The sequence below is a fragment of the Dromiciops gliroides genome, chromosome 1 (genome assembly GCF_019393635.1).
Source record: "Dromiciops gliroides isolate mDroGli1 chromosome 1, mDroGli1.pri, whole genome shotgun sequence".
NCBI classification, from domain to species: Eukaryota; Metazoa; Chordata; class Mammalia; order Microbiotheria; family Microbiotheriidae; genus Dromiciops; species Dromiciops gliroides.
Window position 1 is genome coordinate 264,684,711 of NC_057861.1, and position 14,683 is coordinate 264,699,393.

General features: G+C 35.0%; 1 protein-coding gene across 5 annotated transcripts in view; it reads left to right on the forward strand.

Annotated features, from left to right (window-relative positions):
- The window catches only part of LYN (LYN proto-oncogene, Src family tyrosine kinase), a 146,486-nt gene that overhangs the window by 75,019 nt on the left and 56,784 nt on the right, over positions 1–14,683 (forward strand). For 3 of the 5 annotated variants that reach the window (XM_043977929.1, XM_043977931.1, XM_043977930.1), the window contains exons 2-8: positions 2,494–2,630; positions 5,644–5,695; positions 6,025–6,130; positions 7,642–7,740; positions 7,852–7,955; positions 9,744–9,893; positions 11,777–11,929. In XM_043977929.1, coding sequence (XP_043833864.1) covers positions 2,499–2,630; positions 5,644–5,695; positions 6,025–6,130; positions 7,642–7,740; positions 7,852–7,955; positions 9,744–9,893; positions 11,777–11,929 — 796 coding nt within the window. In that variant the 5' untranslated portion in view covers positions 2,494–2,498. The remainder of the gene's footprint in view (positions 1–2,493; positions 2,631–5,643; positions 5,696–6,024; positions 6,131–7,641; positions 7,741–7,851; positions 7,956–9,743; positions 9,894–11,776; positions 11,930–14,683) is intronic. The other 2 variants (XM_043977933.1, XM_043977934.1) reach the window with 1 other exon arrangement.

Below are 14,683 nucleotides of genomic sequence, written 5' to 3' on the forward strand. Positions count from 1 at the left end.
CATTTTCTGAGATTCCTTTGCAAGTCCTTAGCGGATCCAATTCGCATCATGTCTGAAAGCTGGAAATTAATGATGTAGAGCTTTATATTCCATTAGACAGAAATAAGTGCATAATAAAAAAGCAAATAATTCACAGTCATGAACACCTACATTTTTTTCTGTTTGGGTAAGCAAAGTCAAAACCTGAGTTATGCAAACTGGTAATGGAAAGAAATGAAAAAGCCACCATGGCATTCTATGGAAATAACTTCATTGCAGTAACTTTTTAAAACATTTAGGCCTATTAATGAAGTTTAAGATCATTTGAAGATCATCATTCAACTCTGGTTTTCCCACACTGCCCTTTTGCCTATTTTACTCATTCCTTCTATGCTCATTAAGAAACAAAATCTGGAGCAGGATATCAAATTTGTTCCATGCTTCTTGGGTGATTGATCACTTTACATCAATAACCTCTCTTTACAGTAGGGGAAATTTCTGAGCCTCCAATGAGCACAAGATAGATGGTTGTCATTGTGAGGAAGGCTCAGGCTTTGGATTTTAGGAAGTTGTGGTAAGGCAGTAGTTTTGTTTTCAGGTATTAATTGAGATAAAGGGCAATCTCTATGTGTAGAAAAAAAAAGACGTCAGTGTCTTTTTATCATTTGAAGAGATGAAGCCTCGAGGTTTAAATTAATAAGAGTCTCTTAGAATTTCAGAGTAGGTAATTTGTTTTTAAGTATTTTAAAGCAAGGAAAATGGAGAATAATATCAGGCATGTACTCTAGGCTCAATTGTTTTGGGATGCCTAGGGGAAAAAACATTCAGTTTTTTTGTTTTTCTATAAATTTCATAAATATCAGAAATGAATAATTTAAAGACTTTATAAAGGGGGCAGCTAGATGACACAGTGATTAAAGCACTGGCCCTGGATTCAGGAGTACCTGAGTTCAAATACAGATTCAAACATTTGACACTTACTAGCTATGTGACCCTGGGCAAGTCACTTAACCCCCATTGCCCCACCAAAAGAAAAAAAAGACTTTATAAGTAGGTGACCTGGTGAAGAGATTTCATCATGAATTCAATTATCATTCCTATGCTGATGACTGTCAGATCTGCTTACAACTCTCATCTCTTTGCTGACCTCTCATCTCTCAAACAGGATGGTTTGTAGATATTTCAAACTAAACAAGTCCAAAACTGAACTTATTATCTTTTCTCCCAATCCCCTGACTTTCCAGATTTTTCTATTCTTGTCAAAGGTAGGATTGCAGCCTAGGTGTTAAGCCTCACCTCCTCACTCTCTAGCTCCATATCTAATCTGTTAGCAAGTTCTTTCTATTTCACCTTCATTAACGTTTCTCTCATTTGCTCCCTACTCTCCTCTGACACTGCTGGCACCACCTTGGTGCTTCACCTTAGGCAGAGACTATTATAATAGCTTATTCGTTGATTTACCTGACACAAGCGTCTGCCACTCCTTTCCATTTTCCACTCAGCTGTCAAAATGATATTCCTAAAGCATAGGTCTGAACACATCACCCTCCCTACTAAATAAGCTCCCATCACCTCCAGGATCAAATACACAAAATCCTCCTTGGCATTCAAAAGCCCTTTGTAATTTGCACATGCCTCCACCTTGCCAGTCTTCTTCTACCTCTCACCTCTCCTCACATACCCTGATTTAGTTACACTGGCCTCCTTGTTGTCCCTCAAACCAAACAGCAGACCTCCCAGCTAACATCCTATGTTCTAGAAGCTTTTCCTGATCACCCTGATTAATTCTCGTACCTTCCCTCTGTTGATTATTTTTTGATATAGCCTATCTATAGTTAGTTTGTATATAGTTGTTTACATTTTATCACATGCACACACACACACACACACACACACACACACACACACACACACACACCATTAGGCTGTGAACTTCTTGAGAACAGAGACTGGGTTTTGTTGTTTTTAACTTTTTTTGTATCTCCAATGCTTAGTACAATATTTTCTGTATCAGAATCCCAGAAATATAATCATTCCCTTCTCTTCACAATGGAAGTATTTCTTCATTGAACAAATAAACATTCAGGACAAGTAATCCATGTTAATGTGTGTGTGTGTGTGTGTGTGTGTGTGTAAATCATTAAGGAGGAATTAAATCAAATACTTATTTTTACTTCTTTCTCCTAAAGCTTCCTGGTAGGCTTTTAAAAGTGACTTTTAATATGATAATAATCTTAATAAAGATGAGCAATTCCTAATATCTGGGGCAGGAGAAGATTCTGATTCTTAAAAAAAAAATGGCTTCTGGACAAAAGTCCAATGTAGATTCAAGAAGGGAGGTAGGGATGTATACTGAAAGGAGTGTTGATTGTATGGTGTCTATATACAACTTTATTGATCAGGTATGATAGAAATAAAAATTTGTGAATTAATAATCTTAGTAATTGCATGGGTGATTAAATGAGAAATCAGTTCTAGTATGGTAAAAAGTGAAATGCTTTTGTGTTTCAACAGGAAATATGGGATGTATAAAATCAAAAAGAAAAGACAATCCAAGTCACGATGGAATAGATTTGAAGACCCAACCAGTACGTAATACTGACCGAACTATTTATGTGAGAGATCCAACGTCCAATAAACAGCAAAGGCCAGTAAGTAGATAGTCTCAGGGGAGAATTCCAAGAGCAAGACCCAAGCATGGCTGGCATAATTAAAATTCAATCGAGAACATATGCATGTAGATGTCATCATGATTGATTGGTTCTCAAATAATTTGTTTTGTAATTCAACCATTCTAAAGGCATGTAAACAACATTATAGATACCTGGCCATTTATTGTATAATGACTGTTCCATTCTTCTTTTTGGTATATTGAGAAAATTATTTTTATATCACTGGTGGTAAGAAAAACTTCAAACTCAAGAGAATGAACCTCCTATTGTATAAAGGAAAAAGGTTTGTATTAGAATATGTAGTGAGCTTAGTACACTGCCCCTAAATGCAAACTGCTACAAAGAATATGTCTAAAATATTACCTACCAATTCTTCTTTCCTTCCTATCTTTTCCTTGTCTTCTCCCACCCATCCAAGCTAATCAAAGGAAAGGAATCCCTTCATTTTTAGTATAATACAGAACATTGTAGATCCTTTTTTATAATGAATTTTTTAAAATTAAATATATCATTCTTTGGTACTGAAAGCCCTAGGCAAGCTTTTACAACAATAGAATCAGTGATGTTTCATTTTCGTTCATTCCAGGAAGTCCTTGGCTAACAAAGAAGTAAAACTACATTTCTTGGGAAGGAAAAAAATAATTGAATAATAGTGTCCTTAAATGTACTTGATATTAAACCTCCTGTGTCCTTCCCTTCATATTCTTTCCCTAGCAAAAAATCAATCACATACTCTTTCATAACATGGTTTAATAGGATCATCCAGTACCTAACCTTTAAGAACATTTTAAACAATATTTCCACAGTATAAAATATTTTAAGTCCTATACCATTTCTGTAGCTTCCTATCTCTATAATCAGTATATTAAAATGGAGATAATTTGGTTTGAGTTAGTAATTCTTCAGGTTTTTATATATATATATATATATATATATATATATAAGTTTTTTGATGATTTATGAGTTAGAGGAGGGGTTTTTTTGAGAGGAAGGTTAAGGGTGATTGAATTGAGATGTGGTGGGAGGTGAGAGAGTACAAAAATTAAACAGTTCCACGTCATGTTTTTTGGAAGTTATAATATTTCTCATATGAGTAACAATCTCAGACTTATCATGGAATTTCATTTGCTACAGTAAAATCATTGTCTTTATAAATAGAAAGCCAAGGAAATATGGGAAAGAAAGTGAATGCTTCCTTTTTCTCTTATTACGAGATGCTAAAATTTCCATGCAAAATCACATCTCTCTTTTTTTAGCACAGTTTGCCATTAATTGAATCTGTTTTAAATCAAGTGATTTTTAAATTTCAGATGTGGAAAATGTTTTAATTTTTAATCTTGTTGGACTAAAAGTACTAGGTGAAGGAGAATATTAAAATGTGCTTAATTAATTGTTTTAAATAGGGAGAAATAACATTTTACTTTATAAAATATTTTATTTTCAATAATGAAGTAAAAAACCATTCACTTAATATAGAAATAAGAAATATCAAAATATTCTTGAAAGTTTCATTTCCATAATGTACAATGTAATATTGTATTTGGCACCTTAGGCTATGTTGGGTAAAGATCATGATTTCTATTTCTTTATTATCAGTTAACTTTGCTCTGATTGATAGCCAAGTAATTATTTAAAAGCTAGACCAATTATGATAAAAACACATGCCATTGGTCATAAGGGAAAATGAACAAAAGCATCAATGAATACTAAAAATCAACAGTCACAATTGGAAAGACAATCTTTTTAAAAAAGGACATTATGCCATGGAGAGATTGGACAGCGTGGTATCAAAGAAAGAATTTTATACTTGGGATATTGGGTTTGAATCTAACCTCTGACATTTATTGTATGATTAGCACAAATCACTTAACCTCTCTTAACCTAAGTTTCCTAATCTGTAAAATGGAAATAATAACTGGAGACCTGCTTTCTAAGGTTATTGAACCAAATGAGATGATCAATGAAAAGGCTTCATAAATTTTTAAGTACTCTATATACATTATGCCATGATTATTAAAATAGCATATCAGCAGATAATAATGCATATTACATGAAGGATATCTTATTTGAAAAGAATAAATTAATGACCTATTTTAAAATCATTCAAGGAGGCAAACTCTTTCAATAATAATGGCTATATGATTTGCAACTCTCAAGATTTTAGCCCTTTTTTCATCTTGGGATTATTTTCTCCAAGTCTGATATGACAAAATATATTAGTTTTACAAATATTAGTGATTAAGAAATTAAAGATAAAATGGATTCAAAATGACAAAATATACTTAGAACTAAATTAAGTATTATAGGCAATTAAAAAACACTTAGCATTCATCATAGAATTCCATCAGCCTAGTGCTATTTTTGGCGTTTTTTTTTTTTAACATAGTATACACTTTGTGTCATTTATGTTAAATGACTTTAATCAAATGATCAATGGAGTAAACTTACAGAATTTGTGATCATTTCACATTCACTATATCATTCACGAAGTACTCAGAGCTTCCCGAGTCATTGTATGGCCTTTATGGGGCAAGAGAACACATTATCAGAAATTACACTGACCATTTGCATGTTCCTTCCCTTCCCACTGCTCCACGCCTTTCACTTTCATCCAAAGAAAACCAAAACAACCTCTGGAGAATATGCCACTTCTACCAGTGATGGGTCAGAGTTGGTCATTAAGCATTTCCCTTTGAGTTCTTGACACCAGAAGCAGGTGGTTTCACAGTGGTGAGAGCCTCCATTTGTCACTTTATCTCCTCTCCTCTTAATTTCCCATAAACCTCCCCTTGGTCCTGCCCAATCCCATGAACTATTCCTGTACATGGCTTTTCAGAATTTCCACTTGTATTTTTCTTTCCTTTCTTATTTATGGAAGCATCAATTCACATTCTGGTTGCCACTATTGGCCGAAAGACATTATACGGAACTCAGATATGACCAAGAAAAACCATTACTGTGCAGAGATGCTTAACACATATTCTCTTTATAGGTGCACAGTTCAGACTCTCAGCTTTTACCAGGACAAAGGTTTCAAAGCAAAGGTATGTTTTCATCTGAACATCCATGTGTTTTTTAAAACACTTTTAGATCCTTTATAAAGTAACTTCCCCAGAGCTTTTGTATATGCCCTAAGCTGTTGTACACAATTATATTTATCTGTTTCTTCATGTGTATTTTTTTAATTTTCTGTGGATCCTTGTAGACTAGTCATGCACTCCTTGATTCTCCAAGGACAGGAGCGACATGTCTCATTCCCTTTAAAATACCTCTCTATAGTTCCTGACCTGGTGTTCTACACAGAATGGACACTTGATCAATGTTTCTGAGGGTTTATCTTTTAGGTGTTTTCACTTGAGTTATTCATTAACAGATCCGGAAGAGCAAGGGGATGTGGTAATAGCCTTATATCCCTATGAAGGCCTTCACCCTGATGATTTATCTTTCAAGAAAGGAGAAAAATTGAAAGTCCTTGAAGAGTAAGTATATCCAAGTTGCAACTTCTGGCCTTTGACTCACAGCCCCTCAAAGTCTTGTAGACCTGTTCATTTTGTCCACAGTCTTTATCTTCTAGTAACTCAATGTTAACCTGATCCTTGTCATGTGAAAGTGAAATTTCACAACTTTGCTACTAGTATAGTTTGGTGCTTAGATAGGTCAAGGTCAAAATAACCACTTTTGCCTGTTAAGTTTGGCTGCTAGAACTCTCTAGGTAGTCTCATTATGTAGAAAAATGTAAATTTTTTTGCCTGTTGTACAACTTTATGTATTTTTGTGTCTGAGTAGACTCCCAGCACTGTTAAAGGTGCTGCTTTTTATTTTTGTTTTTTGTTTTGTTTTTGTGAGGCAATTGGGGTTAAGTGACTTGCCCAGGGTCACACAGCTAGTAAGTGTTAAGTGTCTGAGGTCAGATTTGAACTCAGGTACTCCTAACTCCAGGGACGGAGCTGTATTCACTGCGCCACCTAGCTGCCCCTGCTTTTTACTTTTAAAAAAATTTAATTTGGTTTTATGAGTCTAAAGTTAGGCTCTAGAACCAACCCTTCAGCATTTATATAGAGATAGAGATAGAGATAGAGATATACCTTTCCTATATACAAAGTATCTCATTTTCCACATTATTTCCCTAATCCCTTCTACTCTATCTCATTTACTCAGAATAGTTAGAACACTAGCTCCTGAACTAAGAAAATGACATTCCACATGTGTTTTAATGATAGCTATCTGTAGCACACACCAACAAGCTTTGAATACCTATGTTATAATTTCAAGTATTGGATAGATTTGACAAGGAAAAACTATAAACATCTCCATGCATATTGTGGCCAAAGACTTCTTTTCCTGCTCTGTAGTAGCGTTAAGGAATTTGAGAAGTAGGCACTTCATACTTCTCAATGATTTTGGAGAGCAGACAAATCACATAAGTTAATTGTCATCTTTTTATTTGTTTCCTCTCACATAGACACACATAACATATGTTGGCTCTATATATAACTTCTTTGTAAAAACTGGAGAATGAGGAAATGACTCATTACAATGAAATTTTTTTATTCAGGGTTTTTCCATACTGAATATTGCTTTAGAAACCAGGTAGTTTAATAAAGGAGTTAATATAACATGGGGGGGGGGGGCTAGGTGGTGCAGTGGATAAAGCACTGTCCCTGGATTCAGGAGTACCTGAGTTCAAATCTGGCCTCAGACACTTGACACTTACTAGCTGTGTGACCCTGGGCAAGTCACTTAACCCCCATTGCGCCCCCCCCCCCAAAAAAAACCCTGCTTTGTGTAACACTAAACAAAGTAATCCACACTTGGGGTTATAAGTCAGTGCTCAATATATAGTCCATACTCATCCTATGTTTGGACTCAAAAAAGAGGAGTGATGTTTGTATTCAAATTCTGGGGTTCTAGGTTCAATTTATCGAAAAGAGCAATAAACAATTCTTGACTTATTGATATGAACATTCTTCTATACATATTTTTGCTCCAGGCATGGAGAATGGTGGAGAGCTAAATCTCTTTCAACCAAGAGAGAAGGCTACATTCCCAGCAATTACGTAGCAAAAGTCAACACCTTGGAAACAGAGGAGTAAGTTCTTCCAAAATTTCATTTAACTAATGCACTGCCTATTGTATTTTTACTTTATTTATACTATTCCTTCCCGAGGAAATACCATACTGCTTCATATTTCCTTTTCAGGTGGTTCTTTAAGGATATAACCCGGAAAGATTCTGAAAGACAGCTTCTGGCCCCAGGAAATAGTGCAGGAGCATTTCTTATCCGAGAAAGTGAAACATTAAAAGGTGGGACACATTTATTTTATTTTGCAAAATATTATTCCTAAAGCAGCTTACTGAAACTATTTAAACTTAACAAACTGAAGAATAAATCATCAGATAGCAAAACCTTAAAGATTTACAATTTGGGAGATTATAGACATAGTAGGCTTTTACATTGTTACTTTGAGGAGATATACATTTTTGTGGACTAGATCAGTGTAGGCTTCTTTTGCTTAACTGTGCTTTTTGGTTTCAAGAGAAGGTTTAAGGGGGCAGCTAGGTGACGCAGTGGATAAAGCCCTGGCCCTGGATTCAGGAGGACCTGAGTTCAAATGCGGTCTCGGACACTTGACACTAGCTGTGTGAACCTGGGCAAGTTGCTTAACCCTCATTGACCCACAAAAAAAAAATTAAAAAATACAGTTTAAAGGTAGCTAGGTGGTGCAAAGAATAAAATGCTGGAGTCAGGCAGAGCTGAGTTCAAATCCAGCATCAGAAACTTAGTAGCCATGTGACCCTAGATAGGTCACTTAACTTTCATTTACTTCAGTTTCCTCATCTGTAAAATGAGGATAATACTTGCACCCACCTTTAAGTGTTGGTGTGAGGAACAAATGAGATATTTGTAAAGGGCTTAGGACAACACCTGTAGCATAGTAAGCATCATATAAATGATAAGTATTATTATTAAAATACATCAAGAAGTTATTTTCCAATTGTTTTAAAACAAAGTATTTTTAAAGAAAAAACATTATGAGAGAATGAAAATAGTGTGTTGTGTAAGTTTCTTAAAAGAGTCAATATTGTGTATTTTGAAATATCTAGAATTTAAAATTTGATCATCGGTGGAAAACAATTTGAACTTAGGCTAAGAAATAGGCTAGGGGCAGCTAGGTGGTGCAGTGGATAAAGCACTGGCCCTAGATTCAGGAGGACCTGAGTTCAAATCCAGTCTCAGACACTTAACACTTACTGGCTGTGTGATCCTGGGCAAGTAACTTAACCCTTATTGCCCAGAAAAAAAAAGAAAAAGAAAAAAAAAGAAACATGTTAAAATGTCCATACCCTTTAACCTAGAGAGCCCATTGCTAGGCAAATACCCTAAAAAAGTCAATGGTTGTTTGTTTTTTAAGCCCCATATACATGAAAATATTATACAGCATTTTTAAATAGAAAAGAACTAGAAGCAAAGTAGATATTTGGGGAGTAACAAAACTTTTTGTGAGATATAAATGTAATGCAATATTAATTTGCTCTAAGAAAAGATGAATATGATGACTACAGAGAAGTATGGAAAGACATAAGAATGGTGTAAGGTGAAGTAATCAGAACCTGGAAAGCAACCTACACAATGACTACACCGGTGCAATTGGAAAAAATAACAAAAACAATAACTGGCAAAACTGAATACTGTGGAAATGTAATAACCAAGATTTGCCCCAAAGAACATAGAAGAGAGGGCATTTTGCCCAACTTCTTTCCATAAACAGGGGAACTATGAGTGTGGGACACCGAATATCGCGTCAGACTTTTTGTGTATGTTGGTTATTTCAGTGAACTGGGTTTTAAAAAATTTTGTGTGATGAGGGATCACCCTCAAGGAGGGAAAGAAGGAGGAGTATATTGAGGAAAATATATCATGTAAAGATAAAAGGTCAATAGTCTCATTTTTAAAAAGGGCAAATGGGAAAAGCTTTAAATTTCATTTATATTTATCATATTTAATAACTTTAATTTTCTATAATTAAAATAAAATTAAAATCCATAACTATTTTTTAACCCAACTAAAGTCATTGCTTTATTTTTCCATAGGAAGTTTCTCTCTTTCTGTGCGAGATTATGACCCAGTGCATGGTGATGTTATTAAGCACTACAAAATTAGAAGTTTGGACAATGGAGGTTATTACATATCTCCAAGAATTACTTTTCCCTGTATCAGTGACATGATTAAGCATTATCAAAGTAAGTAAAGACCCCACATACTACAACATGCATTTTTAATGTTTAATAATAGCATAGATTGCTTTTTTATATTTAAATCTTTACCTGATTGTCTTTTAAAAAAGCAAATACATCTTTAGATCTAATGATCCTGGTAATTTAGAAGTACCTTGGGATGCAAATAACCAACAATTAGCATCTTGGATACTACTGTCAATAAGAAATACTAATAATGTTTATATATTGTGTTGTCCTAGTTCAGAAAGAGATACAAGTTGGTTGAGTTTTATCTAACGGATACTTTTCCTGGGAGGCATTAGGAGGACTTTTAAGATTCTCTTTTAGGGGGAAGCTAGGTGGTACAGTGGATAAAGCACTGGCCCTGGATTCAGGAGGACCTGAGTTCAAGTCCAGCCTCAGACACACATAGCTGTGTGACCCTGGGCAAGTCACTTAACCTCCATTTCCCCAGGAAAAAAAAATACAAAAACAAAAAGATTCTCTTTTAAAGGAAAAAATAGAAATGAACATAAATTCTGTATATTGGTGTTCATCATTGTGGTACCCACTGTGTGCTCCCTATTTCTGTTGAGGACACAACTGTCTAATCACTTAGTTTCACAACCTCATCTTCCTCATCCTACATATCCATTAAGTTGCCAAGTCTAGTCCATTCTAATTCCACCACATCTCTTGCATCTGTCTTCTTAGTTCTATTCACTTAGCCACTTCCCTACTTCAGGGCTTCATCACCGCTCCCCTGATTTATTACAATAGTCTTTTAATTGGACTCTTTATAGCTACCCCCTCTCTTCTCCAGCCCATTCTCACCATGGCTATCAAAGTTCTTCAGCACAGTTCTTTCCATGTGATTTTCCTGCTTCAAAGGGTCTAGTGGCTTTCTGTTGCCTAGAGGATAAAACCCAAACTCTTCAACTTGGCATTGAAAACCTGTCCAAATTGTGCTCCAGCCTGTTTCTTCTCAGATTTACTATACAGTATTTTCTTCCACTCATTCTGAAGTCCAGCCAAGTTGGTCTCCTCCCACAACCTCCCATACAACGTTGCATTTCCCATGTCTGTTCCTTGGTGCAGGCTCTTCCCTTGGATTAAAATGCACTCCTTCCCCATCCCCCACCTTCTTTAAGTTCTTTATTTATGTGTTGCAACCTGTTGATACCCACCACATACTTTTCCATTTCCTCCAACTTGATGCTCAATTTTAATTCTCTGGAAATTGTAGTTTTCCATAACTGATAACCATGTAACATCAATGGGATATTGATATTGAAAGAAATAAGCCTTTGTTTCAGGAAGAAGTTTGGGGTCTTTAAAGTAATCAAACTGCTTTCCTCCTCCTTTTTAATTCTGGGCTTAATTCTTTGTCTTTTTGCAATGTTTGTCACATGCATGCATGCATATACACATATGCACATACCTACACATTTACATACATACACATATACAAACATACAGAAACAATTTCTCTAAGTATTTGATCTACTTATCATATTCTGGACAATAAACATTCTTCATTTTTTTCTGTATGGTTGCTTAGGCTAAATTATTCTGTTTCCTTTTGAAATGATTCCTTATTTCAATCTGCAGTTTTTGCCAAATGCACATGGCATTTGCACACATGCATGTAAGTACCTTACACATAAAACAAAACAAAATAAAATTGAACTATCAAATAAAAATATCTTAAAAGAATAACAAAAAGAATAACTGTCTTTTAATTTAAAAAATGCCCCCAAATTAATACCTATTTCAAGGGACACCCTATAATTATTTACAGACTAGTGCAGATCTGAGGTTAACTCTACTAGTCTAGAATATAGAATTTCCTTATATGATGCAATACAACACTCGATTTTAATGTTTTTTTTTTCACTAAAATTTAGAGCAGTCAGATGGTTTGTGCAGAAGGCTTGAGAAGGCATGTATTTGTCCAAAGCCACAAAAACCATGGGATAAAGATGCTTGGGAAATTCCACGTGAATCGATTAAGCTAGTGAAGAAACTTGGAGCTGGACAATTTGGAGAAGTCTGGATGGGTGAGTGGTCACAGGATCATATACATATCTCCCCCACATTGTAGATTAGATTATCTGGAATGTTAAAAATATAACCAGATAATAATAAGAAAAGTTTCTTTTCATCTGTCTTAGCACATGGGACATTACAAAATATTAAATAGTATCAATGACAACACTTCAGTTGTTTTCCCCCTACCTGGTGAAGATAAGGAATTGTCTGGCAAATACATCTTTTTTCCTTCTTTAGTTGATAAGATACAAGGACAAGAGTGAGTACTATCTTGTATCCATTTCCCCTTTGAACAATTTTCCTTTTGAATAGCCATTTAAAAGAGACAAATAGGAAATTTTATTCTTGACTATTGTATTATATCTTTTGACTGAACACTTTTCCCTAAGCTAGATGAACTGTACAAATATTTAAAGGTCAGGAAATATATTTCTATCTATCTCCTGGGTAAAAAATAATATTAATTCAGAGCAGGTCTTATGTGTAGTAAATTAGGAGTATATGGAATATTTGAGGAGTACTGAGACTGAGGCTTAAGTAAGTGATTTGCCAATGATCACGTAAGGAGTGAACTACAGAAGTAGAATTCTGCCATTAGTGGACTCCATTATTCTGTCTTAATAATGTCTATCTCCCTTTAGTCCTTTTAAAGTAAAAATACTGTGGGTATACAACAACATTCATATACAAAGGCTTGACACTTTGAGAATTTGGGAGAATCACTTTAGGTTTGTAACAGAGAAAACTTTGGGGAGTAGAATGCCCTGGGTACTTGAAGAGAAGGGACATGAAAATAGAAAAGGAGGTTAGGGAGTCCCAGAGATAAATTTTACCTATTTCAAAATTCTCTTTTTAAAAAATGGGGGGCAGCTAGGTGGCACAGTGGATAGAGCACTGGCCCTGGATTCAGGAGGACCTAAGTTCAAATCCAGCCTCAGACACTTGACACTTACTAGCTGTGTGACCCTGGGCAAGTCACTTAACCCCAATTGCCTCATCAAAAAAAAATGGGACCAATTTTAAAATAAAGATCTCCTACTATATCACTACCACTTACTTTAGGTAACTCAATTGCCACCTGCCTTTGGATCTATAAGGAGTGATTTCTCCTCCACTGACTGATCCCCTGGGATCAGTTTTGCCAGTTTTTCCTTCTACTTCCTATTGTGCCTACTATAACATAGCCCAGAGTCTGCAGTACATAATTCTCTTCAACAAATTTAATTTATGAAATATTTATTAAACACCTACTTGGTGGATATCATTGAACAAAGCACCATGGAGCCTAAGGAAATGAACTTGTCATCATCCTTCTCTTTTCAGGGTTTACAATCAAGTAGGGAATATAAGATATATTCACAATGACCTCTAATTGTGGATTCACAAGGCAGAATGTGTTGCATACTAGGAGAGGTACAATTGCATATGGAAATTTTGTTTAGAATGTAAGGTTTATAAATAGCAGATAGTGAGATGCTTGGAACTAATCTAATATTTACTAGGCTGGAGGGAATTTATAAACATATAATCTCACCTTATGCAGTTAACTCCAATGCAGTTGGATAGGGAAAAGGAAAAAGTAAAAAGAACTAGATAAGCAATAGTTGCTTTAGGTTTGGTATAGGCTTAAAGCATTAGGCAGTCTTTTCTAGGCATTCCCATTTTTCTCTCTCCTTATAGGTAGCAGATTCCTTTGGGGTTACTGAACTTTCTTGTCAGTCCATCCCATTTTTATCTATATACATAGATTATATTATCTTTCTCTAAGATTCTTAGGAAAAGCAATGGTAAAAAATAGCAGGCATATTTACCTTTGTGCTTTGTATAATGGGTTGCTTCTCATAACCAGACTATATGGCTGGTATTATGCTCATTTTACAGATGAGGAAACTAAAAATACAGGACAGAAAAGTTGAATGATTTTCCCATGATCATATATTTAGGGAGTATCAGAAGTGCAATTCAAACCCAGGTTTTTCTCTTTTTTATATTTTATTTTATTCTCTCTCTCTCTCTCTCTCTCTCTCTCTCTCTCTCTCTCTCTCTCTCTCTCTCTTTCTCCCTCCCTCCCTCCTCCCCTCTCTCTACCTATTGAGAAATCAAGAGATATGATACCCATTATATATATGAAATCTTGTAAAACATATTCTCCATTAGCCATGTTCCCCAAAAAGAGCAAGAAAAATAATGAAAAAAATATTTTTCAATCTGTACTCTGAGTCTATCACTTCTCTATCTGGGAGTGAATAGCATTTTTTATCAAGTCCTTTGAAGTTGTGGTGGAACATTGTATTGATAAGAGTTACTAAATCTTTTACAGTTGATTATCTTTACTGTATACATTGTTCTGCACATTCATTTTGCTTCAGTTCATATAAATCTCTCCAGGTTTTTCTGAAACCATCCCCTTCATCATTTCTTATGAGACAATGGTATTCTGTCATGTTTCATATACTACAACTTGTTCAGTCATCCCCCAGTTGATGGGCATCCCCTCAGTTTCTAATTCATTGCCACCACAAAAAGAGCCACTATAAATATTTTTATACATATGGATTCTTTTCCTTTTTCTTTGACCTCTTTGTGATATAGACCTACTAATGGTATTGCTATGTCAAAGGGTATACACAGTTTTATAGCCCTTTGGGCATAATTCCAAATTATTCTTCAGAATGATTGTATTACCTCACAACTCTACTAAAAGTGCATTAGTGTAGTTCCCAAATATTCTCCAGCATTTATTTTCATTTTCTGTCATTTTA